The sequence below is a fragment of the Panthera uncia genome (genome assembly GCF_023721935.1).
Source record: "Panthera uncia isolate 11264 chromosome A1 unlocalized genomic scaffold, Puncia_PCG_1.0 HiC_scaffold_17, whole genome shotgun sequence".
Classification (NCBI taxonomy): Eukaryota; Metazoa; Chordata; class Mammalia; order Carnivora; family Felidae; genus Panthera; species Panthera uncia.
The window spans coordinates 75,114,267-75,137,310 of NW_026057577.1; the positions used below are offsets into that span (position 1 = coordinate 75,114,267).

At 35.0% G+C, this 23,044-nt stretch overlaps 1 protein-coding gene across 3 annotated transcripts in view; it reads right to left on the reverse strand.

Annotated features, from left to right (window-relative positions):
• Positions 1 to 23,044, reverse strand: part of CHD1 (chromodomain helicase DNA binding protein 1) — a 75,516-nt gene that overhangs the window by 42,908 nt on the left and 9,564 nt on the right. For 2 of the 3 annotated variants that reach the window (XM_049647645.1, XM_049647643.1), the window contains exons 3-8: positions 22,930 to 22,987; positions 6,573 to 6,774; positions 5,508 to 5,618; positions 4,396 to 4,460; positions 1,591 to 1,740; positions 1,190 to 1,461 (exon numbers count right to left, since the gene is read on the reverse strand). In XM_049647645.1, the coding sequence (XP_049503602.1) occupies positions 1,190 to 1,461; positions 1,591 to 1,740; positions 4,396 to 4,460; positions 5,508 to 5,618; positions 6,573 to 6,774; positions 22,930 to 22,987 (858 nt within the window). The remainder of the gene's footprint in view (positions 1 to 1,189; positions 1,462 to 1,590; positions 1,741 to 4,395; positions 4,461 to 5,507; positions 5,619 to 6,572; positions 6,775 to 22,929; positions 22,988 to 23,044) is intronic. The other variant, XM_049647644.1, reaches the window with a different exon arrangement.

Below are 23,044 nucleotides of genomic sequence, written 5' to 3' on the forward strand. Positions count from 1 at the left end.
ACACACACACACACACACACACACACACACACACACACACACACACACACGATAGAATACTATTCAGCTACAAAAAAGAAGGAAATCCTGACATTTGCAACAATGTAGAACACCACTGAGGGCATTACTCCAAGTGAAATGTCAAAGACAAACACTGTATAATCTCACTTATACATGTAATTTAAAGCAAACAAAACCTCATAGAAAAAGAAATCAGAACTGTAGTTAATAGAGGCAGCGAGTGGATGTAGGTTGGGGGGGCAACCGGGGGGGGGGGGGGGGGATAATGATGTAGATGCATACAAACTTCCAGTTATAAGACAAATAAGTAAGTATTGGGGATATAAAGTACAACATAATGACCACAGTTAACACTGCTGTATGGTATATTTAAAAGCTGCTCAGAGAACAGATTCTAAATTATCATAACAAAATTTTTTTTCTTATTCTACCTATATGAAATGATGGATAAATAGAAACTAAACTTATTGCGGTAATCATTTTGCAATATATGTAAGTCATTATGATGTCCACCTTAAACTTATACAACGTTCTACGTCATATCTCAATAAAACTGAAAAGAAAAAAAATGCATGTCAAGATAACTAAAAATAACCTACATAAAAACATTTTGAAATAACCATTTGTAAAGTTGAAAGTACCTAAATAACACCTATTATTTAGGTATAACAGAAAAACTCTGATACATAAGTTAAAATTTTTTCTAATTACCTGCAGTAAATCAAGTAAGGTCAAGTGAGGTTAAATGGATCATTTTGTGGGGAGAAAATACTCAGGCTAAGAAAAGTATAGTTTATAACAAGTAAAACAGAAGAAAAGCCACCCTCTTGACTTTCAAAACTGATATAACTTCAAGAAATACTTTAGTAAATCTCACTGAAATAATCAAATAAATATGTTTTTTTTTTGTTTTTTTTTTTTAATTTTTTTTTTTCAACGTTTTTTATTTATTTTTGGGACAGAGAGAGACAGAGCATGAACGGGGGAGGGGCAGAGAGAGAGGGAGACACAGAATCGGAAACAGGCTCCAGGCTCCGAGCCATCAGGCCAGAGCCTGACGCGGGGCTCGAACTCACGGACCGCGAGATCGTGACCTGGCTGAAGTCGGACGCTTAACCGACTGCGCCACCCAGGCGCCCCCAAATAAATATGTTTTTTAAGAAAATACCTCCTTTTCTCCCAATCCGACAATCCATAAAACGTTCTATTGTTTCAAATTCCTCTTCCTCAGGTTGAGGAACATCCTCTCCACAGACTTCCAGTAGGTCATCGGAATCTGTTTTCATTTCTTCATCTTCTTTATAGCTAACATTGACAGTTGCTTGGCGACGAGAACTTCTTTTATCATTATCATAATCTTCTTCATCATCCTCCTCCTCAGATGAATCAAGCTGTCTCTTTTTTTGTCCAAGAATTTTCTTTCCATTTTTTGCCTTAGATCTAAGGAAGACCAAGAGATAGAGGTGTTTTACAGAAACAATGGCATAAAACAAGACATGCGACACTATATACAAAAAGAGTATCTCTGTAACCAACAATTTCCAGCATGAAATTGAGAACTATACTTACCTATTTTGAGGTTTCCTGCTTTTAACTTTGTTTTTTGGCTCATAATCAGATTCTGTTTCATCACAACTGCTTTTATCTCTTTCTTCTTCAGATTCTGAATCTGAGCCAGATTGAGATGGAGATCCTGACCCAGACATTTGCCAATCTTCACTGTATACAGAATATACAAAGTATGTTTATTTATCCTTATATTGTATAGCACATTTTACCTCTTATAAAAGTACAAAAAAAATCAAATTATGTTTTAGTTAATATAAAAAAATTGCTGCTTTCATTTACACTAACATATTAAAATGTGTGTAGAATAAAAAAATGCTGGAAAATATTCTTCATACAGTTCTCCTATAACTCCAGGGTTCTGTTAATCATTTAGTTATACCTCAATGAGTGGCAAATAAGTAAATGTTATTCTGATTATCACTACGAATGAAAACATGGAAAGATAATTTAAAGAGTCAAAGGGTTTAATTTTGAAAATCCTGTATAATTATACTTGCTCTCTCATAAAAAAAAAGATTCTAATCTCTTTCATTTTAATTTTCTGGAGAGTGTGATTTTTAAAAATATACACTCTGGGCGCCTGGGTGGCTTAGTTGGTTAAGCATCGGACTTCAGCTCAGGTCACGATCTCATTGTCCATGGGTCTGAGCCCCACATTGGGCTCTGTGCTGACAGTGAGGAATCTTCTTGAGATTCCCTCTCTCTCCCTCTCTCTGCCCCTTCCTCACGTACGCTCGCTGTCCCTCTCTCAAAATAAATAAGTAAACTTAAAAAAAAAACACACTCTGGAACTTATTTTTAAAGTAATACATGTTCATAAAGAAACCTAAAATATACTCAGTATAGAAAAATGTAATAAAGAAAAAAAACTAGTGCATTTTAACCAACATTCAATTATTATCTTAGCTTTATTGCTAATTTGAGTTTATACTCAGTCTATTCAATTCTAGTAAACATGTAGAGAAAAATTACTGGATGTACACATTAATATTCTGCTATAATATCAACTTCAAGTGGAAGATACACATTAAATTCTTATATATATGCCCTAACTAGTCTCACAGCTACTCTTCTACTCCACTGCTCTGTACCTCAAGCATCAATTATGACTATGCTAAGGGTTCCATAAGCAAGCACATATGATAAAATCTGGTTCATGGTAAAACCGTAACAGGGAAGTAATCCCTTTTTTATCTTGAGATCTTTTGAGAGTATGCACGCTAGAAATAGCAACAGATAGGTAAAATATATGAAAATGTCTCCATATTTCTTATAATACACATTATGACCTTTATACCTAACCAAACCTACCCATCATCCCAAATCACTAGTTTTAAAAATAGTCCTTGCCTGCACCTATGCCAAGTTTAGAAATTACTAACTCAGCGGAAGAGTTATAGAGCTGATGAGACACAGTATTTGAAAATGTAAACTAGTAAACTTCTAGTAAACCAGTAGACAGATCTGAGGAAATTAGCCAGGATGTAACACAGCAATAAAGGGATAAAAAACAGGATACAGTAAGATTTACACAGAAGATGGATGATCCAATAGATATCTACCACAGACACAATCCAGTAAAAAAGATATATATTAAAGTAGTACCAGGGATATTTACAAAATGAGAAAATGTCCAGGGATACAATGACTGGATTTTCAGAAACTAATAAAAGATAGGAATCTTCATGTTAAAGATGTGTAACAGGAGTGAATAAAGTGGAACAAATAAATAACAAATCCAAAGGTAGATATACCAAAGTAAAACTGCAGGACAGCCAAGGAAAGTAGAAAAATAAGACACAGACAATCGAACAGTATTTTTGACAAAACAAGGGAGAAAAAAACTCAGACCAAGAGCACATGGGTTGTTTAGTCGGTTGAGTGTCTGACTCTTGATTTGGCTCAGGTCATGATCTCATGGTTCACGGGATTGAGCCCCATGTCAGGCTCTGCATTCACAGAATGGAGCCTGCTTGGATTCTCTCTCTCCTCTCTCCCTCTCTGCCCCTTACCTGCTCATGCATGTACATACACACTCTCTCAAAATAAATAAATAAACTTAAAAACAAAAAACAAAAAAAAACCCAGACCATCTAAATAAGTGAAAATCTGAAGTACTCAAACACGTTCCAGGTCAAGATCTTGAGGAAATTATAGTGAGTCTCTAAATGAGTTCTACAGGAAAGTAAATTTCACATGCAGATTAAAAGTAAGATAGCTATTAACAAAAATTTAACAGAAATACCCACTATTCATCATCCACTGGTCCTACATTTCTATGTAGGTTTCCCAAGTTATTAATATTTTCTGATACTATGACTAGGCGGATCTCTCGAGTTTTGGTTTTTTTTTAATGTTTATTTATTTTTGAGACAGAGAGAGACGGAGCATGAACGGGGGAGGGGCAGAGAGAGAGGGAGACACAGAATCTGAAGCAGGCTCCAGGCTCTGAGCGGTCAGCACAGAGCCTGACGCGGCGGTTGAACTCATGGACCATGAGATCATGACCTGAGCCGAAGTTGGACGCTTAACTGACTGAGCCACCCAGGCACCCCCGGATCTCTTGAGTTTAAAAACACCCCTCTGGAGAGAGGGATCACAGACAATAAACAAGTGGCACAAAAAAATCTCAGGTCCTCACAGAAAGATAAATGTTATGGATTAATGGTTTAAGTTAACCTAATAAAATGTCATGAGCCAAGAATTTACAAAAGTCTACTTCTGGCAATAATTTTTCATAAAAGAAACACAAAATCAATAGGGTCTTCCTGATATGAAAATGATCAATTGAACAAAATAACATACTCTTTATGTTTTTTCCTTTTGACTTCATTTGATGAGTCATCAGAATCTTCACTGCTTGAAGAATCCTACAGAGAAAAAAAAAAAACCAAGGTCAATGCTATTAATGATTAGAATTTGACCATGATATCAAATTTTTGCTTGTCATACTATTTAACATTCACTTTGCTAATAACACTAACTGTAAAGCTTTTTTCCCATGTTATATTTATATCATTAGCACATAAAGTAATTAATAACATCTTTATTACAAATTTACAACAGCCACTAAAATTAAGAAAACATTACAATCCACTATCTTTAGAGACCATTATTGTTGCTTAGTATGGCCTTCAAAAGGAATTCTAATTGTTGGTATGTCAAATTTTGATTCAGTATTTTTCTTCCCCATTAGCTTTTTTTTCTTTTAATTTTTTTTTAACGTTTATTTATTTTTGAGAGAAAGAGAGAGACACAGAGCATGAGCAGGGGAGGGGCAGAGACAGAGAGAGAGAGAGAGAGAGAGAGAGAGAGAGAGAGACAGACAGACAGAATCTGAAGCAGGCTCCAGGCACTGAGCTGTCTGCACAGAGCATGATGCAGGGCTCAAACCCACCAGGCACAAGATCATGACCTGAACCAAAATCGGATACTTAACCGACTGAGACACCTAGGTGTCCCTAGACAGCTTTTGATATAGTTCTTCCTAAATGTTTCCATGCAAATATGCAGGTGTGCTTTTGTGTGCATAGGAACTATACTGTTTAAAGCTGTAGCCTGTATTCTTAAAAACATATTGAGAATTCTGTTATTCAATATGAGTAACAAATATGGTTTAATAGACAAATGTGTGTATCTGTGCACATAGTATTCACATTTAGTTTATTTCCAGTTTTGCTGTGATGCACAAATGCACATACACTTTCACTGGTTATTTTGGATTAATTCCTAAAATTGGAATTATTGGATAGCAGTATATTGATACTTCGAGGCTCTTGATACATATAAACATAGTTATTTCCTTATCCTTTCAAAACATTTACTATTTCTAATAATTTCATAAATATCTACACCTAATTAAATGATGGCACATTATATCTACTTTTAAAATAAGAGCTTTCATAATGAAAACTCACCTCTTCTGATCCACTATTAGATGAAGCTTGATGCTGCTGCTGCTGCTGCTGCTGCTTCTTGAGCATTGCAGATCTCTGAACAGCCAGAATACTAGGGCTAGATTTCCAAAACTATCATAAAAAGAAATATGAACTAGTGAAGGATGAAGTTTTGAAAAAAATTTTAACAAGGTTAAATTACTGAACATTTTCACTGCCTCCAAATAATAAATTCAGACTATTTTCCTTACATTATATGTAATACGGTATTATAGCAATTAAACTTCTGATCTTAGTTGCATATAAAAAAACTTATGGTGTGCTGAGACAAACAATATTAATCAACATATTCTTTGATGTGGAATATTATTTTCAAAAAACAAAGTGACAATATGTGACACCAGTGCTACTCAAAAAGTGCCCAGTTTTTTAATTGATGTGAAGATGAAGAGCTTGTGTCAGAATGCAAATAAACTATGTCACTAAGCAGTTTCAGTTCAACGAACTTTTTATTTATTAGATAACAAGACTGCCTCCATAAAAGAAGTGTGTTAATGTATATCCTGGCCAACCATCTTATCATGACTGGCACTCTAACACTACTGTATTCTATTATGAGGTATAGACAGGTTTTAGTAAATCTTACAGAAGCTTTGTTCAGAGGGACCCTTAGCCTATCTACCAAGTATCTTCAAGGAAGCAAATCGATTAGATTCGCCTGCTATTAGCAACAAAGTATCTCCTTTGAAGATCTTGAAAGGAGAGATCAGACACACTAAGATTAACAGAAAGACCTCACAAAGCCTTTAATTTTTATCCATGAAACAATAAATATTTATGAAATTCAGTTTATGCATTAGAAAGTTGTATTTGTGTGTTTATTTTGTACTTGCTTGACAGCTTCTCTTCCAAGCCAATTAACCATTTTTGAGATATTTAACCACAAGTTTAAGAATCACTGAAAGTAATTTCAGTGTTTAAAATTAATGTTTTCTAAAAGCTAGATTAAGAATGCTATAAACCAATGTTATAAATTTTCCCAAAGTAGTACAAGAAATCTACCTTTCAGGATATTGTATTTATTACCTCAGCTCCATCAACTTTCGGTGGTTTTGCTTGGACTTTGTTTTCTCGGGAAGTGTCTGACTCAGACTCTGACTGACTGCCCGATTCAGATCCAGATTCAGAGTCACTGCTACCTGTTTGGCTACTGCTTCCATCACTACTGCTTCCAGAACTTGAACCAGATCCAGAGCCTGAAGCTGACCCAGAATCATCATCCGACTGGCTACAATTTGAAAATAAACAGATTTCGACCAAAATTTATTAGGAATTTAATTTTCCTTAAGTCAGCAGAAAGCCCCAAAGCATTAAATTGTATGTCATATTTCAACTTTCTACAGCCAAACAAATAGAAAAAAAAATTAATGTTAATCTATAGTAACTGACGTACTTGATAAATTTAGTACAATTTTGGCAAAAACATAAGCAATCAGACCACAATCTTTCTCAAAGATAATGAGCAAAATCTATCAAATTACAGAATTCTGGGCTACGAACTTGGGAAAACAAGAAATTGAAGGCATAATCCTTATCCTTAAAAGGCTATTTAATATTTAACCATAGTAAATATAACGTAGAAATTGTGTGGAAAAAAAAGGATACACATCCTGAAAATTCTCACAGTCACAGTTAGAAAAAAATTTGTAGCTTCTACTTATTTTCAAATTTATATCTATGTTCTTTCATTCCAGGGGAAAATAATTTATTGATATTAAGCTATGATCAAATACAATTTACTGAAAGATAGAATCAGTAATTGCTTCTCTGAAGAAATCATTGAATCTGTCATGGTTCCACAGCAGTAAATATGAAATAATAGTAAATTCTCACAATCTTTCTTAAACTCTGTATATGCACTTATGAAAACAATTAACAGTTCACTGAGAAACTACCTTTTTTTCCTAATACTAATTTTCAGTCCAAAGTAACCTAGAAATGGTCTGGCCTAAACAGGTGATTGTGTAAATTACTATTATTTCCAAGGCCGTTTATTCACAAAGTATTTACATATGAATTGTTGAAAACTAGGGCATTAAATTTTTTACACACATAGTAGACTCAGCTTTTGATATAATTTCACCAGACTTTATGACAAACGACAGGTAATATAGCTTGTGTATACACAACACGGCTAAATTCAACTTCATGTCCTCTGCTGTAATTTTCAGAAATACCACCAGATGGAGGTATTACTCTAGGGAAATAGATTGCAATATTAAAAGTAATTCATTTATAAAAGTAATATCTCTTTTTCTAGAGCAAGGAGTTTAGTATTCACATGGAAACAGAGACATAAAAATATGAAAGAAGACTTTTGATTCCAAAAGTTAGATATAAATTAAAATGCTCAAAGTGTGAACATATGCATATTTTTAAAATCTGGGAATCTAGAGGAATAAATGTTTTTCTTCACAGAAAACAGTAAGCAAAATTTGCCTTTTAATGGCTGTGATACTAAGATCACTTTTGCCACAATTTCTAACCAATGGTCACATGGCTCAGAGATCAAAAATAACACAATGCCTTTTAATTAATAAATAAGCAAACAACAAACCCCACTTACCCATATTTTACTCAGGTCCCTTCTGAGAAATTTCAGCAAGAATAGTAAGAAGATATTTTTCCTGACACAGAATTTTGTTTCTCCATTAACCCACTAAGAGATAACTCATTTACTCAATAAATTTTACTAAGAAGTATGTTATTAGACTGGGAAAGACTAAGTTTTACCATTAAAAGAACCTCTAACTTGGTATGGAGAGATGACAGTCATATCTACCAATAAATGCTGTTCTGTGTGCTATTTTTAAGATAACAGATCCAGGCGTATGGGGAGCACTGAAGATACAAGCAAGTCTAACAAAAGTAATTGGGGAACACTGAGAAAAAAGTGCAGTTGACAGAAAAGGAGTATGAAGCAGAGGAGTATCTCTGTGATTTCTTGTAAGCTTCTTGAGGATACCATTTATTTTTTCCAGAGTACCTAACAATAGCACCTTACACAATGAGGGTGCTCAATAGATACCTGAAAAGCAGACACATGAGAATGACTGAATTTGGGGGACTATCATGGGCCTATATTTTTGATTATGTCTTGATTAGCCATTCCAGATGAATGGCTGGTCAAAATTCCTTGTTAATATAACAAAACTCTAAGTGAAAGTGGGAATATTTCCTTTCATACTCTTCAGGTAGAAGTAGTTCTGGATGGAGATAAAAGCAAACAGCCTGAATCTAGGTTACTCTAATGACACAGATTTATTATAGAATGTCTTCACCTTATGCATTAGAAGCACAAAGAATTTATTTTATTTAGTTGCTTTTTGTAGGATTAAGAATATATACAAAGATTAAGTAAGAAATATCTTACATACTGTCACAGAACAATCTCCAGGATATAGTTAAATTAAAAAAAAAAAAAAATACATGAGCCTGTGTGGCTCAGTCGGTTGAGCGTCCGACTTTGGCTCAGGTTATGATCTCACGGTTCGTGGGTTCCGGCCCCACGTCGGGCTCTGTGCTGACAGCTCAGAGTCTGGAGCTGCTTCGGATTCTGTGTCTCCCTCTCTCTCTGCTCCTCCCCTACTCACACTCTGTCTCTCAAAAGTAAATAAAGATTAAAAATAAAATTTTTTTTTAATTAAAAAAAAATCCAAAATACAAAACAATGTTTTATACTATGCTTCCTTTGTATAATGGAAAAACATACATATTTGCCTATATTTTTAAAAAAAAGAATAATGGCAAGATAAACCAACAATTAAGTTAAAAATGGTTAACTACAGAGGGTGGGACAGAGGGAAGAGTAGAGGGAACAAGGTCTGAAATGAATCATCAGATTCAAACCATGTATATGTTTTACATAAGTTTTTTAAAAATAAAATCCTAAAAATTTCAAGAAAAATTGACACAGGTTTAGGAAAAAATATCTATATTGAGACATAAAATTATGAGCTAAAATCAGTGACTAATGTTTCCCTAATAAAGTAATTCTGTTTCAGCTCACTGCTATAAGATACTCTTTCCAGAATAAAAGTCTGGGCATGGCCCTCCTTTTTTTTTTTTTTTTTAAGTTTTCAGTGTTTCTATAATAAAGTGCAAGTACCTATGAGGCCTTTCAGGAATCTGTCTTTGCCAACCTATTTCCAGCCACTTACACCTTTAGTTCTACAAATGGTAAACTATTTGTAATTCTGAGAGCCAGTTTCTCTTTCTACTTCCTGCTTTTGTACAAGTACTTCTCTTTTTTCCCTCACTATATAATTCCTACTTGAGCCTCATCTCAGAGGCACTTCTCCAACAAATCTCTCCTGACTCCAGAGTATTCCCAAACCAACTGTAAATTAGGTATCCTCCCTCAGCACTCCCAAAACACTGTATACATACTACTATCTTGGCTGTGAGTACACTATGCAATGATCACTGTAGTTCTGCTTTCTTTCATGGCATTTTTTTTTTTTTTTGGTATCTCATCTTTAATATTCTATCATATCATATGTTCTTAGAGTGTCGAGATTTTTACTTGTTGCCCTTTACACCAAACAAAGAACTCGATGTGTTTGATGGGTGGGGCGCCTGGGTGGCTCAGTTGATTAAGCAACCAACTCTTGATTTCAGCTGAGGTCATGATCCCAGGGTCATGGGATCCAGCCCTGCGTCAGGCTCCAAACTAAGTGTGGAGCGTGCTTAAGATTCTCTCTCCTTCTGTCCCTCTCCCCTACTCATGCTCTAAAATAAAAAAAAATAGGGAGGGGGGAGACACCTGGGTGGCTCAGTCAGTTAGGTGTCCAACTTTTTATTTTGGCTCAGGTCCTGATTTCACACTTCATGGGATGGAGCCCTGCAATGGGCTCTGCACACATGGACAGCGTGGTATCTGCTTGGGATTCTCTTTCTCCTCTTTCTCTGCCCCTCCCTCACTCAAACACACACATACATGTGTTCTATTTCTCTCAAAATAAATAAACGTTTTTTTTAAAATGATGGGTAGATGGATTTCCACATAAATCCAAGATACATGGGTTAGAATTCCTGTATAAAAGTCACAATTATATCTGCCTACAAGAAATACTGCTGAGCTCTAACATTTTATTTATTTAGGTAATAACCAATACCAGTAACTTTTTAAACATAAGCCACTTAAGAGTTATCCTTGTTATTTATATTAAATCTCACTAGCACAATAACAATAAAGCAGTAGTTACTAGAAACACTGAATTCTTTTCCTCACCTTCCTCAATGTACACAAGAAAATCCACCGTTAAGTTTATAGGCACTTTGATAAAATTATATTGTTTCTTACAGTAAATTAACCACAGCATTTAAAAAATAAAAGAGCAATTCAAATTAAAGTCTTTTTTGGGGCTTGTTTTTATACTCAACTTCAAATATAAACAAGAGAGCAATAGAATGAATTACCATATATCTAAAAACCAGCTTCACAATTACCAACTCTTACCAATCTTGTTTCCAACAATCTAGCTTCCCAAAGACACACATCTCAGGCACTCTAAAATTTTATCCATAAATATTTAAGTATTAAAAGTATTATAAATGAACACTATTTTTAAATATCCAAAAAAACAGTACTATACCTTTAAAGCATGAGTTACTCCTGAACATTAAAGGTTCACACATTGCACTTGTATCTTTTTTTTTAAGTTTTTACTTAAATTCTAGTTAACATACAGTGTAGTATTAGTTTCAGGTGTACAACAGAGTGCTTTAACACTTCCATATATCACCTGCTCATCACAAGGGTACTCCTTAATCTCCATCACCTATTTCACGCATCTTCCCACCTGACCTCTTCTGGTAACCATCAGTTTGTTTTCTATGTTAAAAGTCTGTTTTTTGGTTTGCCTTTTTTTCCCCCCTTTGCTCATTTGTTTTGTTTCTTAAATTCCATAGATGAGTAAAATCATATGTTTTGTTGTTTTTTTTTTTTCTCTAACTCTTTAAGTCTTCTTAATGTGACAGTTCCCTCTTCCTTTTTGCATTCCCTTGCAATTTATTTTGTGGAAAATATTAGGTCGTTTTTTCTGCTTTTTCAGATTTTGCTTACTGTAACTCTGTGGTATTAACATATTTTTCTGGCCCTATTTCTTGTAAACTGTTAGAACAAGAGGTTCAGATTCAACTTCAGCTTTTCTTTTAGCAAAAATATTTTTAAACACTTGTTGTGGACTTAGAACAAACTGAAGTTTGGTTGTCTCTTTTTAAGTAAAGATAAATTTTAGTTGGCATTTTCAGCCTTATCCATCCATTACACAGTTCCCTATAACCTCTACACCTAATTTTTTAGCAGCCACTGATCATATGGCTTTATCATCTATTCATTTAGAGGCAGTAAGATGGTGATACACCATTCTTCACTTACCCATTATATCATTTATTCGTTAATTAACTTTCCCTTATGTTTGTTAACCTTAAGTTACAGTTCATACCTGAAAGCCATTTTTATTTGTTTTCCTTATATTTGTTAGTTTTGAAAGTGAGTTAAGTTGCTAGCATCCTTTCAAAGTTGACCAATAGTTTTTATGTCTCATGAACTCATGGTTTTGAATTCTTTGATAAGTTTTAATCCACTATATCATTCTTGACGTCCAAATTGTCCCATCTTTAGCCCACAGGAAATACTTTATTAGTTCCCGAGTCCTTTTGACAAGACCTCAAGTAGTCTTTGATAGCTTCCTTACTTTCTTGTCTGACAAGATGAACCAGGCTCATCTTGTGTATTTCCTGCTTCAAAATGTAATCCAGCCATTTCATCAAAATGCTTTTGTTTAGATTAGAACTTAAATTGCAATCTGAGTACTAGGTGAGTCTATTACTATGGGATTGGTCACTGTTTTTAAGATTGTTTTTAATGGAATGAACTAGTAACATACATTTTTAAAGACAATGCATTAAGAATTTATACTAACATTTCCAATTTAAATTTGTAGGTTTTTATTTTTTCGGTTATATATTTATAGTATCACTTGGGTTGAGTTTCTTTGTTCCAAAGGACATTAAGATTATTTATTTCCTTACCTGAGAATGTATATAATAGCTCCAAAATGATACCTTATTAATAACATGATTACTAAATGTTAAAATCTCTTTAAAATTCTTTTGTCCTAAGAATAATCCTAGAATCAAATTATTGCTTTAAAACAACTGAAATAATTTATTGCTGTAGAGCCACCAATTTGGTTACTTAGGATCATTTGCCTTTCTTCATTTTAGATACTGCTTTTTACTCATTTTGACTTAATTTTGCTTTGTTATTTACTTGGATCCAATGTGAGGGCTACAGAAGTTAAAGTCAAAATCTACTTTCCATCTTTGTCTCCTCTACACTATGTCGTCTCCCCCTATAGTTCTTTTTTAAAGTTCTAAATGTACTTTCCCTTTTCTTCAATATAAGCAAATTATGAATAAGGATATATTTGTATATATCTCCGCTTTCATAAAAAATCATTAACATATTAGGTCACGATCTCACGGTCCATGAGTTCGAGCCCCGCGTCAGGCTCTGGGCTGATGGCTCGGAGCCTGGAGCCTGTTTCCGATTCTGTGTCTCCCTCTCTCTCTGCCCCTCCCCCGTTCATGCTCTGTCTCTCTCTGTCTCAAAAATAAAAATAAAAATAAAAATAAATAAAAAAAAAAAATCATTAACATATTTACACTCTTAAATGATATATATACATTGTATTCTGGAGATCATTCTACAGCAGATTTGTTTCCTCTCCCTTTATGCAACTACACATACTCCATTTTGTAGATGTATCACAGTTTCACTTTGTCCCTCAAAGATGAATATGCTTTGCTTCCAAGCCTAAAAACATGGCCCACTGCATATATCTTTTTGTATTTGACAGCATATGTTTTGATTTGCTACTTATCAACCAATGTAAACATATCCCTTTAAAGTTTCAAATTTTATAATCGCCTAGCACCCAGATCCTGATAGCTAAGTACTATTCCACACTTAAATAAACTAGGAGTCCTTTGAAAAATGGCAGATTCCAGAGACAGGGAAAGTACAAGACGAACCTAAACTATCCTGCTATACCCAAAAGCGAAAGAAAGAAAGAAAGAAAGAAAGAAAGAAAGAAAGAAGAAAGAAATGGAGGCATTTCAAAAGAACAGGAAAAAACAAACAAACAAACATAACAGGACATAGGAGCCAACTTGAAGAAGCTTTCATTGGCAAATCTGACCTAAGCATAGAAACAGTCCATCAAAGGTTACTACCCAGTAAATAAAACAGGAATCCTCAAGTCCATGCTGATAATAAGTAGGTAGGTAGGTAGGCAGACAGGCAGAAATAAAGACAGTGGAGAGCTCTGATAGGGCTCTGACCACCAATTGGTCAATATGGCCAGGAGAGCAGTGTTAGAAAATTACCATTTTCAATCACCAGAGAAATACTAGTTTGGGCGAGAATCATCAAGAGACACTAAATCTAGGGATAGAGTTTGATGAGTAAGATACCTGCACAGTCTCAAGGTGTCTTCTTAGAAATTGTTTTCTGGTGTAACTGATAAATGAGAAACCAGATGAAAAACCGGAAACCACCCTGTCCTGGTAATCGAAACAAACATAGTGAATAGGGACCAACAGGCAACATGAGCCTCCAGATATATCTGAGAAAGATATATCACCACTTACACAGTACTCCAGCCAGGGATGCATGTGGTATGGGATGCATTACTTGGATCTAATCCAAAGTGAATAGAAGACAAGCCCAAATTAAGAAATATATTTTATAAAATAACTAGCCTATCATCTTCAAAATACTAATGCCATGAAAAACCAAAAGGAAGTGTTCCAGATTAAAGGAGATTAAAGAGACATGACAGCCAAATACAATATGTGATCTTAGACTGGACTCTATATGGAAAGATGACTAGGATTGACCAAACTGACTACTGACTGAAGATTATTCTATCAATGTAAATTTAATAACTATACATGCCTTATGTAAGGGAATGCCTATATTCTTGGAATACATATATTCTAAGGTGTAAAGTGGCATGGTTTTTCCAATGTGCTCTTAAATAATTCAGGAAAAATAAATACGTATTACGTATACATCACATATATAAATATAAAGGCAAAAAGTTAAAGTAGCAAACCTGAGCAAAGGGTATATAAAGAATTTCTTGGTACTATTTTTGCAACTTTTCTGCACTATTCATTAGTGCTCCTACTCTACTCATCCCTCACTTCTCCAATCAAGTTATTCTAAATCTCCACCCCAGATTACATAAGACACCTAGCAAGATTTCTGGCAGTGGTACATGATTAAGATAGTTGTATTGCCTGGATATTTTACTTAATTCTACCCCTACTTTCTAGGACTCTAACAGACTCTAAAAATATGTAAGTAAACAGTACTACCACCTCTTGGCTTTTTATTCAAAATATCATAAGCCTAATAAGTCTTTCAAAGTTGTCTTGTTCCTTCCTCCTGGTTTTTCTGCCTCTACTTTTCTTCTTTCAGATTTTTTTCTTTCTCTAAGTCATCTAATTTAAAATTGTTTGGGGGCTCAGTCGGTTAAGCGTCCGACTTCAGCTCAGGTCACGATCTCGCAGTCCGCGTGTTCAAGCCCCGCGTCGGGCTCTGGGCTGATGGCTCAGAGCCTGGAGCCTGCTTCCGATTCTGTGTCTCCCTCTCTCTCTGCCCCTCCCCCGTTCATGCTGTGTCTCTCTCTGTCTCAAAAATAAATAAACGTTAAAAAAAATAAAAAAATAAATAAATAAAATTGTTTGGGGGAGGGGTGCCTGGGTGGTGAAGTTAGCTGAGCGTCCAACTCTTGATTTTAAGCTCAGGTCATGATCCCAGGATCATGGGATCAAGCCCTGCGTTAGGTTCCCCATGCCTGCTTAGATTCTCTCACTCTCTGCCCCCTCCCCTTCTCACGTGCTCTCTTTCTCAAATATAAATAAATAAATAAATAAATAAATGTAAAAAAAATAAAAATAAAATTGTTTGGGGGAAAATAATTTTGAGGAAACAGAAAATCTAGAACACTGAATCTATTTCCCACATGGTCACAATTGTCTATATCCAAGTAGCACTGGTTCCTTCCAATGATGCACATAATCACCAAATCTCTGCATGACCTTCACTGGTCACCTCCCACAAACAAGTGTCTTATATTCAGACAACTTCATTCATTTATGTTATTGGCTTGGACCCTATGGTCCTTTCTCTCAATTATACTCTAGTTTAGACAAAACTTAAAGTAGCTCTTCACAGATTTCAAAATATCTTCATCACTATACTCTAATTTATCCATACAACACAGGGTCCCAACTTTAAGGAGACTTAATTCCATTGTCAAACACTTATTTTCAATTCCAATCTCACCCTGCTGTCCAGAGACCCCATATCCCCTGCAAATACCCCTGTGCTGCCATGTTTGCTCAGAGCTTACTGCTCCTAATGCTGGCTTTGAGGTCTTTTTTATTGCTGGCACAATGAAGCCTTCTTTGAAGTTTAGCAGTGTGCCTATTTTTTGCCCACTTGCACTATTTTATTTAGATTTTCATATGTTTGTGGGTAGGAAATACTTTACTTTAGGAGAATCTTTTAGCTTAACCTAGCATATGACAGCATAGCAACACCTCCTTTATCTGCACTCAACTCTAGACTCAAATCAGTCCTTTAAACTAAAAAAAAAAAAAAACACCAAGACCTATAATGGGTACATGAAAAGAATATATTCTCAAGTGAATAAACAAAGATTCTTCTGTATTACAAGAAAAAGAAGTCTTCAAGTATTTTTTGCTTTTTTATCACAGGAATTGGAAACTAAGTCTGCAATGGCACACAAAGGAAGAATGAATAAAATAATCTAAGAAAATGGCAACAAGGAGCAGCTGCTTCCCTTACCATCAGATCGGCAACAGAAGAAACTGGCCCTGATAAAGGACTAGGAATGGACTGACAAAGTCAAGAAACTGTAGGTTAGACTCTGGAAAGATAGGGAAGGAATGCTATAGGATACGCTGATAAAAGGTAAACTGCTTTTCCACAGAAATATTAATAAAAGATTAAATGCCTGACATAGTAATAAACAAACAACTATATTTACTATGCTAAAGAACAAACATACTGCACTAAATTCTCATTTCAAGCCTTGTTCCCTCTCCTAATTACTGTTTTAAGATCAATACCATTCAAAAGGAGTTCTTTGGGGGAAGTTTTGAAAGAAGTTTTTGACAAATAATTATGGGGGAAATTCAGGGCTAACCTGATTGAATGCTCTGAAGTTTAACCCTAACCTATTTTTTCCTAGCTTTCTAGCTCTTTCTTCTCATTGTTAATTATATTTATATATGTACACCCATTAGACAAGCCTCAGGTTTCTGCACATGGAAATAATAAATATACTTAAGGATTACTGTGAAGATTAAGAGATGTAAAGCATATAGTCTGATGTATTGTGGGAATTCAATACTAGTAGATATCAGAAATTAAAAAAAAAAAAAAAAAAATTGGTCTTTTTCCTGAGTTCAAGACCAGAATCATTACTTCAAGTTCTGCTTTAAGCTGTTCTTCAGACTGTCATAATTATAAATATATAAAGTGTCTATGAATAACATCTATGATGTACTCAAGTTTTCAATACAAATTACTAACAAGGATAAACAGGGTGATTACTAATTGGTGCTATGTGCCAGAACCTGGATTCTCATTTAATCCTTTCATTTTTTTATAATAAATAAACTGAGGCTCAGAGAAGGATAAGTGAAGAAACCAAATACCAGTATTGTAACAAGTGTACAAATTATGAACACATGTGAAGAAATGAAAGAAAATTCAGAAAAATAAAATCCACTGATTTCTTAGTATAAGTGATTATTTTAAAGTAACTTTTTATATTTATGCCTTATGTACGTGGTCTACTTGCTCCTCCACACTCACCCAGTATCCATTTTGTTTGCCCTTTAGTACTGCATAACTGTTGTCCAGTTTTCATTGGTATACACCCACCCAGCTAAAGGTTAGATTTCCTAGTCTATCTTTCAGCTACATGTGGCCATGTGAACAGGTTCCAGCCAACGGGATATGGCTAGAAGTGATGTGGGATTATTATGTCATAGCCTTAATAAAGTGGCTTGCCTTAAATCTTCCCCTACCCTATTTTGTTCCTGTGGTCTGAAAACGGCAACTAGTAGAGCAAAAGCAGCTATGTATTAAGGATAGCAAAACTGTCCCACTAGTCACAGTAACTGAATAACCTCAAGGAATAGAGCTCACTTACCTGAGAGTGGAAAAGAAGTGACTATGTGAGCCCCTGTGTTTTGAGGTATCTAGTACATACAGCACTTTAACAGGTTCTCTACTTAACATACTCTAATAACGTTTATGCAATAAACACTTTTGAAAGAATAAGTTCTATACGTATACAATGTGAATTCACTGGCTCATCTCTTCAATTAACAGGAGTTTTTAGAAGAGACAAAATACCATGGTAAAAAGTAAAACTTATGAGAATCAAAGATATAAAGATGCATTGATTTCTGATTAAGGAACTAGAGGTAAGGGAAATGGAATCAAGGGCAAGGCTTTATGGAAATAGTCATCTTAGAACTCACTGGTAGTATTCCCCATAATTTTCCCTCTAGAGAATGAGTCATCTCTGAAGTAACTGATAATCCACTCTAAAGTTACTCAAAAATATATTCTTTATGTAACCTTCTCCAATTTCTTCAGGCACATCACTGTAGCAACATACGTGTTCACGATATTTTGGTCATGTTATTATTCTTTCACAATATTACAATTATTTTTATGCATGTATCTCTAACTACATCCTAGAATTCATTAAGTCAGGGACTTCATTTCTGTTATTTTTATAGACTGTTATCTACTTCAACGGGACTAGAGAAACAATATGGAAACTAGTAGGTATTGAGGAAATACTTAAAACTAAGACAATGAATTGGTGGCCAAAGGCAATGGCTCTCAAACTTTCTGGACTATGACTTATACATTTTATATCATGAGGCAGTGCACACATGCACATGCATGCACACATAGGCATAAAAGTGTGACGAACTACTACTGTACAAAAGGCACACTGTATTTTCTATTCTAGTTTACACTATCCTCTCTCAGTAAAAAAAGAACTGTTCATAATCCTCTAACATGCTGCAACTTACTATTTAAAATATATTACCCTAGAACAATCATTTAAAAAACGAGAAGAGTTTGGCGTCAGGCTCTGTGCTGACAGCTCAGAGCCTGGAGCCTGCTCTGGATTCTCTGTCTCCCTCTCTCTCTGCCCCTCCCCTGCTCATATTCTGTTTCTGTCTCAAAAATAAATAAAAACATTAAAAAATTTTTTTAAAATAAGAGTTCATCTAGATAACTAAGATCAGACTACCTTTAAATTCTTTAAAATTACATTGTATTAGAAATTGTTACCCAGCTTATCTTTCACTATAAGCCATCAGATAAATATTAAAGGTTTGAGAAAATATGGAATGTATCTATCCATCTGTATGGTTCTGAAAACCAACTAATGTCACTGTTTGTTAGACACTGAACATCAACCCAACAGTTCCTTTTAGCATTCTAAATTACAAATCCAAGTCAAAATTTTACTATAACCTCACAATACAGTATGCTTCTACCACCTTAAAGTTTCCAGTTGCATAAATAAGAATAAAACTGCTAGGAAGGGTCACATTTAGCATCACTAATTTCAAAGATGACTAGGTTTAGTCATGTTGAATATCAGGTAAAGACAGTAAACTCAAGAGTTTCTCTAATAAATATTCAGGGAGACAGATGAGAAATAAAGGCTACTATATATATTTGAAAGTTACTAAACAGTAGTTTCATAAAACACATAAAATCTGTTGTTAATATTAATGACATGACACAAATCTAATTCTGTAATTTATAACAAGTAGATAAAGCTTAACTGATGACATTTATGTTTTCCTCATAAGTATTTCCTACCATAAGTCTAATCTATGTAGAAATTAAGACATTTCAAAATAAATGAGTGGGAGAATTTAGAAATTAAACTAGATTGCCCAAGAGATGAAATGTGTTGAAGCTAGATGATGTGTACATGAGGGTTCATTTTACTACTGGTCACTACTTTTGCATATGCTTAAGATTATCCTCAACTTTTAACAGTAATAATAAAATAAAATGACTATATTTAAAAGTTTAATTTTAAAGAGATTATCCAGGAACACCTTGGTGGCTCAGTCAGTTAAGGATCTGACTCTTGATTTCAGCTCATGTCATGAGATCAGCCCCACATCAGGCTCCACATGTATGAAGCCTGCTTCAGATTCTCTCTCTCCCTCTGCCCGTCTCCCTCACTGGCATGAGCTCGCTCTTTCTCTCTCTCTCAAATATTAAAGAAATAAACATTCAAGAGATTATCCATTTGATTAATTTGTTTTAAAAAAGATTTTCGAGGGGCTCCTGGGTGGCTCAGTCGGTTGAGCCTCCGATTTCAGCTCAGGTCATGTCATGGTCATGAGTTCAAGCCCCAAGCTGGGCTCTGAGCAGACACCTCAGAGCCTGGAGCTTACTTCAGATTCTGTCTCCGTCTCTCTCTTCCCCTCCCCCACTCACTCACTCTCTCTCTCTCAAAAATAAATAACCATTAAAAAAATTAAAAAAGAAAGACTTTTGAAACATGTATTGTATATACTTTTTATTACTTTAATGAATACTACTGCAAAAACTAAGTTCCCAGCACTATATGCTTTACTAACAAAGTTATTTATAGTATTTCATCAGTCTGCAGATACCCATGGGAGTGTACTGCACACAACAAAAAACCTCCACTTACTGTGAACCATTCAATTAAAAAAAAATTTTTAAGTAAAATCACCAAAGTAGTATAACATGACTAAGACAAACTACCAAACCCTAAGTCAATCCTTTGCTATAAAATACATACAAAAACGGTAATAAAGAAATTTACATTTTTTGTACTCATGTACAACTAATTGTAATTCTTATAAAATTTCCTTTCATATACTTCTTATTACTTCAGGATTTACTCATTTAGAAATGGGAATATTGTAGTAGTTTGCATCAAATGGCAATTATCATATTATAATCTACTTCAAGCACAAAAATAATGGTCTCCTTTGAAGGAATTTAGACTGCAACTCCACTCTTCTCCAATGGACCCATTTCTTTACATAATAGCTCTCCAGCACAGTATTTACTGCCATCTAACCAATCATTTTCCTGGGTATAAAAATTTCTCTTTGCTTTTTGCCTAAGCCTGTCAACACACCTCACCATCATAAAAGCCCCATTATCAAGACTTTTAACACATAAAATCTAAGATCACCAGGGTTTTACATGATCTCTTTAAAAAACAACAATAAAAAATTTCATTCTGACATTGGGCTTGATGTAGAAACTAACCATTTGTCTTACAATTAAACTTCTCTGTCTCCTACCTTCAAATTGATGCATGCTGTCATTCTGTTTGTACCGACTATAACCACCTGACACTGCCAATACTTGACTTAGGGGCATCTGGGTGGCTCAGTCGGTTAGGCATCCGACTCTTGGTTTCATCTTAGGTCATGATCTCACGGTTCATGAGTTCAAGCCTTGTGGTGGACTCTACACTGGCAGCACAGAGCCTGCTTGGAATTCTCTTTCTCTCCCTCTTGAAAGAAAAAAAGAAAAAAGAGAAAGAAAGGAAGGAGGGAGGGAGAGAAAGGAAGGAGGGATAGAGGGAGGGAAAGAAGGGGGGGAGGGGGGAGGGAGGGAAGGAGCTCCCCACTATTTTTGGGCCTTATGGCTCATCTCCGAGAGTTACTGTAGACATTGGGTGCCAGAAACCAGTACTGTTTAGACAAAACTTTCCATGTCTTTGTACTTTAATCTCAATGATAACTTATATCTCAATACATCCACACCAAAGAACTTTCAAATACAGTTTACCATTTACTTAAAGTTGACTAAATAATCACCTCCTATCACAGTGACAGATAATATATCCTTAATTATAAACAGCAATTTTCTCAGTCATTCATACATTAAGAACTTGATTCTGGTACAATAAATTTCTAGACTATCTCCTTAAACCAGTGATTCTGACCAGTCTATTCACATGAGTGATTTTCTCTCAGTACATGATGCATTTGGGGCTCCTGTGTGGCTCAGCTGGTTAAGCGTCTGACTCTTGATTTCGGCTCAGGTTATGATCTCAAGGTTGTGAGACCAAGCCCATGTCTGCCTTCCAGTTGAGTGTGGAGCCTGTTTGGGATATTCTCTCTCTCTCTCTCTCTCTCTCTCTCTCTCTCTCTCTCCCCCTCTCCCCCCCCCCCCCCCACCCCTTCCTTCTCTCCCTCACTCCCCTGCTGGCACTTATTTGCATGCACACATGTGCTCTCTCTCTCTTCAAATAAACATTTAAAAAAATACATGTTGCATTTATTCAGCTATACTTCTTTTCTCTCCTTCCTTCATTTGGGACTAAACGTCAGAGTAAAGAACTGCAAAGGTAGCAGGTCCAACACATTCTCTTTATTAGGAACTTACACTTCTTTATTGGGGGACTATGACCTCTGCAAAAACTTTCCTCTCCATCCCACTACTGAATATATACCATTTGTTCTTCCTTTCTTTCCAAACTACATCATTTCTTATCATCAAGATTACAAAAGTTGAAGAGCTCCATGAAAACTTTCCCTATAGCCTATTATTTACTCTAGTAATTCCATTTTCTTTCACCTCACTTGTATACCTATATGTTCCATGAATTTGAGTATATTCACTTCACTGCGCGTTAACACCTAGCTATTCCATTATCACCTGTAAATCATAATAATCTTTCTTCAAGTTAATTTATAATTTTTAAATATGGCAAGATACTGAATGATTCCAGATAAATAGCTTCTCCTATATGCATATGAACTTAATATGCATACAAATCTTCTGGGAATCTTTGTTAAAATGAAATTTCTGATTCAGTATATCTGGGACACAGGAGAACTTTTAGGGTGAAAAAATCATTCTGTATAGTAATGGGGTGGAGGATAAATGATTCTGTGCATTTGTCAAAACTCATAAAACTGTACATCACAGAGTAAATGTAATATATGCAAATTAAAAAAAAATCAACCCATGTGACTGAAGAACACAGAATGGAATGTAAACTGTGCCAAATGAATCTAACTTTATTACAAATTTATGACAACCACACTAAAGGGGGTGGTAGGAAGAAGCTAACTTTAGTAACTTTAGAAAACAGTGTTTTGACTAGAAACCGTAAGGCTAAATATATTACCAACTGTGTAAATACGCTACATAAACACTGTATTCTAGCTGATAATTTTTTTCTTCTGGGAGTATGGCCTGAAAATTCTGAAACTGCTTTACCTGTATATGAGCTTGAAGTGCATGATGGGATGGTGGATGGTAGGAGCCAGCTTTCTCTCTGAAGGAGATTGAAGTTATAAAGGAGCAAGAAAGGAAGGTTAGGATGAATCCTGTA